The sequence below is a fragment of the Lathyrus oleraceus genome, chromosome 5, assembly GCF_024323335.1.
Source record: "Lathyrus oleraceus cultivar Zhongwan6 chromosome 5, CAAS_Psat_ZW6_1.0, whole genome shotgun sequence".
In the NCBI taxonomy this organism is placed as follows: Eukaryota; Viridiplantae; Streptophyta; class Magnoliopsida; order Fabales; family Fabaceae; genus Lathyrus; species Lathyrus oleraceus.
Window position 1 is genome coordinate 189779950 of NC_066583.1, and position 4389 is coordinate 189784338.

Below are 4389 nucleotides of genomic sequence, written 5' to 3' on the forward strand. Positions count from 1 at the left end.
TCAATATTTTAAATATTAAAAAATACCAATGATACTATAAAATATTACAGAATCAATTATTTCCAAATAAAGAAATAAAAAGTTGTATATTTTTATAAATAAAAAATATAGAATCATTATTTTTCAAATAGAATTAAAAATTTAGTGTTTTTACTACAATGGGTTTCCATTAAAAAAAATTCTTTTTTTTTTCAAAACAAATTAATCCAAATCTTTTTTTTTTTTTACAATTTTCATGCACTTAATCCATTTTTTTTTAAATTTATAATGTTTTAAAAAAAATTATATATAAGAGCATCAAACTTTACTCACTATCCTAATAAATAAATAATTAACATATTTAAATAAAGATATGTGTTCATATAATAATACTAAAATATTGTTATTAAATTAATTATTTAATTTAAATAAAAATATGTGTTCATATAGTAATATTAAAATATTATTATTAAATTAAATATTTAATAAACTATTTTAACAACCACTATCATCAACGTAGATATATCATTGAAAATATGAACAAAATGAGATAAAAATGAGATAAAATATTATTATTAAATTAAATATTTAATAATCCATATTTTAAATAAATATTCAAACTAACTCATTTTTTCATATATTCCTCAAACTAACTCAATTTAAAAAAAAATCAACATAAATGAGATATCAATTCAATTGACGACATTGTACAACACATACGAGAAGACGTTAATTCAATTGACGGACACTTAGACGAGATAATGTACTTTGTCTCTTATATATTTATTCATGGTTGTCAATTTGATTAGAGAATTGCTTGTACACTATCGCAAATTAAATTGACGTCTATTTCGCGTTGATAATTTTTTTTGTTTAAAGGTGAGTTAGTTTAGAAAATTAAGTTAGAAAGTGAGTTAATTTGTATATTTATTTAAAAGAGTAGATTATTTGCTCAAAAATTTCACAAAATGACATTTTTTTTTTAAAAGTAGAGTGGATGTATAATTTTTTAAATATATTATGAATATTTTTAAAACGGTCAAAGTGATGTCCCTTTAACTTTTTAAAATTTTTAACATTATAAATCTTTTGAATATCAAAGAAGAAAAAGAACAAAGAAAAGAATAATTTATTATGAATCATCATAACCAATTTTGAATATAAAATAGTTTTCAAAATACTCTTTTACTCATTGTTTGATTTATTATTATATTATTACTATTACTATCCTATCCTGGAAAATATATATATTATTTATGCAATATTAATCCTCATTACTTCTAATCTTGTGTTATTATTCAAACGAGTTCTCAAGGAATATAGATAGAGAGTGTGCTTGTTTGTAAGAGAATTAAGAATGGGAAAGTGGTGGTTTGTTGGTGTATTGATTGTTTTGGGTTATGTATGCTTATTGGGCACTACTTTTAGGGTAGAAGGATACCCCATTGAAGATTTGGTTGAGAGGTTACCAGGGCAACCCAAGGTTAAATTTAGTCAATATGCTGGCTATGTTGATATTGATCTCAAACATGGGAGGAGTCTCTTCTACTATTTTGTTGAGGCTGATCATCACCCTCACAAAAAACCTCTCACCCTTTGGCTCAATGGAGGTAATAATCGATAATATCCATGTAGCACATACACTTTGAATACGACACCAACACGAAGACAGTCATGCATTCAGATGTGTCTTTACTATATAAATTATTATTATTGTTATTTATTATTGAGAAATGCTATTTAAACACATTTTTTCAGGTCCGGGATGTTCCTCCATTGGAGGAGGTGCTTTTACTGAGTTAGGGCCATTTTATCCTAAGGGTGATGGACGCGGTTTAAGTAGGAATTCAAAATCTTGGAACAAAGGTATTTATATGAATGAGTATGTGTTTTTATATTGGAGAATAATTTGAGTGTAAAGTGATTCATGATATATGTGTTTGTGTTTATGACTTTTATAGTTTCGAATCTTCTGTTTGTGGAGTCTCCTGCTGGAGTTGGCTGGTCATACTCAAATACAACTTCTGATTATACCATTGGTGATGATGCTACAGGTAGTATATACTTATTATCCATGCAAATGTTTTTTTATATATATTATACTAAGCATGAACATAGTTTTTTAATTTTGTTTTTGGCAGCCAATGACATGGTTTTGTTCTTGCTGAAATGGTACGAGAAATTCCCTTCCTATAAATCCAGAAAATTGTTTCTGACTGGAGAAAGCTATGCAGGTCCAACAAAACTATAAACCATATCTCAATTTTTTTGATGTAATTAAATTTAAAAAAATTATTTCTTATTAACATAATGACATTTTTAATGTTATTATTCAGGACATTACATACCCCAGCTAGCTAATGCTATTCTTGATTATAATGCTTATCATTCATCTGATTTCAAATTCAATATAAAAGGACTCGCGGTAAGATATCATTTTTCGTGTCACATTTGTACTCATCGTGTATATTAATGACTAATTTCTTTGGTTTTGTTAGATTGGAAACCCGCTTTTGAAATGGAATCATGATAGACGAACAACATATGAATATTTTTGGTCACACGGAATGATTTCAGATGAAATTGGAGTTGCAATCATGAATGATTGCGACTTTGATGATTATAATTATGGAGATCATCAAAATTTATCCGATTCATGCAACGATGCCATAGAAGATGCTAATAAAGTTGTGGGCGAGTATATAAACATATATGATGTGATTCTTGATGTTTGTTATCCTGCCATAGCTGAACAAGAATTGAGATTGAAAAAAATGGTATTTTTTTCCTGTGCTCATAAGTATAACTATTGTAATTTTAATAATTAATTTATATTCAAATTAATTCAATCATTTCATCAATGCAGATACATAATATAAGTTTAAACGGAGATGTTTGTATTGACTCTGAAACCAAATTCTACCTTAACCTCCCTGAAGTTCAGAAGGCTCTTCACGCTAATCGTACCAATTTGTTGTATCCGTGGTCCGATTGTAGTAAGTAAGTACAAATAATTTATAATGCATACTATGATATTACTATTATTATTGATATTATTGATGTAATATCTGATCTACATTTTTCTTCATTGTAGTGTTTTAAATTACAGTAAAACAGATCCTGACATTAGCATGCTTCCAATTCTGAAACGGATAATTCGAAACCATATTCCAGTATTGGTTTTCAGGTGATTAATTTTAACCTATGAAACTCACTAGCTATTATTTACTTTATACATTTTTGTATAAGTTTGTTATTTATGTTAAATTGTTTTGGCAGTGGAGATCAAGATACAGTTATACCATTAATAGGTAGTCGCACACTCGTTCGTGAACTAGCTGATGACCTAAAATTCAAGATTACTGATCCATATAGGGTTTGGTTTCACAAAGGACAGGTAAATGTATTATTTAATTTTATGCATATTGAAAAATGATTTGAATATAGTTTTGTAATTTTATTGACACAAATAAAATTAAATGTAGGTTGGAGGTTGGGTAACTGAGTATGGAAAACTGTTAACTTTTGCGACTGTAAGAGGAGCTGGTCACATGGTACCATATGCACAACCTTCAAGAGCATTGCGTTTATTTCAATCCTTTTTGAGTGGGAGGAGATTGCCAAACACTACTAGACCTTCAATTGATGAATCAATAATAACATATGGAAATAAAAAATTCTATAGTAGAATTGATTCTTATTAAGAGATGCTGAAAAAGAAAATAACTATTAGTAAATTGTATGGGAAAACAATTTATGAAGATAAGTTAGAAAATAAATAAACAGTTACATTCCTCTTTTTTGTTTTGTTTTTAAATAAACAGTTATAGTGTTTCTTCTTTGATGCACATTGTGTAAATGTCTTCTGTTTCAAACATAAATATTTCCTTTCAATTTCAACATTGAGTGAATTGTCAATTTAGTCTTCTATCTTTTGAGAATATTGCTAGGATATTGCTGCTAGGATGAGAGTCATTGCAGATTTAGGGTCTTTGCAAAGGATCAAAGATTCACGATTAGTTCAAAGGTCCAAATCTAAGTAACTCAAAGAGGGAGATGTGAACACTAGTTTTTTCTATGATTGTGTTAAGAGTAGAAGTAAGAGGAATGTTATTTTATTGGTTAGGGTTGATGATAAATGGATTGATGGAGTTTCTGAGATTCGTCGGAAGGAGGTATGTTGCCTTATCAATCACTTTAAGGAACCCCATCCCCACCGTCTCCGTTGGATGGGGTCCATTTTTGTGTGTTTTTTTGGTGATGATAGTGATTTATTACTCCTTCTCTTCTTCCCTAGATCGATCAGGTGGTAGTTCAGTGTGATGAGAGCAAAAGCCTTGGTCCTAATTTTAATTATTTTTTTTATTTTTAAGGAGATTTTGGCACCTTCTTAAGGATGACGTTAGTGTG

General features: G+C 28.3%; 1 protein-coding gene across 1 annotated transcript; it reads left to right on the top strand.

Annotated features, from left to right (window-relative positions):
- The first annotated feature begins 1198 nt into the window (after positions 1 to 1198).
- Positions 1199 to 3879, top strand: LOC127082478 (serine carboxypeptidase-like 42). The gene is made up of 10 exons (XM_051022714.1): positions 1199 to 1589; positions 1738 to 1845; positions 1941 to 2033; positions 2121 to 2213; positions 2316 to 2404; positions 2478 to 2756; positions 2846 to 2979; positions 3074 to 3166; positions 3259 to 3376; positions 3465 to 3879. Exons 1-10 carry the CDS (start codon positions 1337 to 1339, stop codon positions 3681 to 3683), a joined length of 1479 nt encoding a protein of 492 aa, XP_050878671.1. The 5' UTR covers positions 1199 to 1336; the 3' UTR covers positions 3684 to 3879.
- Positions 3880 to 4389: the final 510 nt, after the last annotated feature.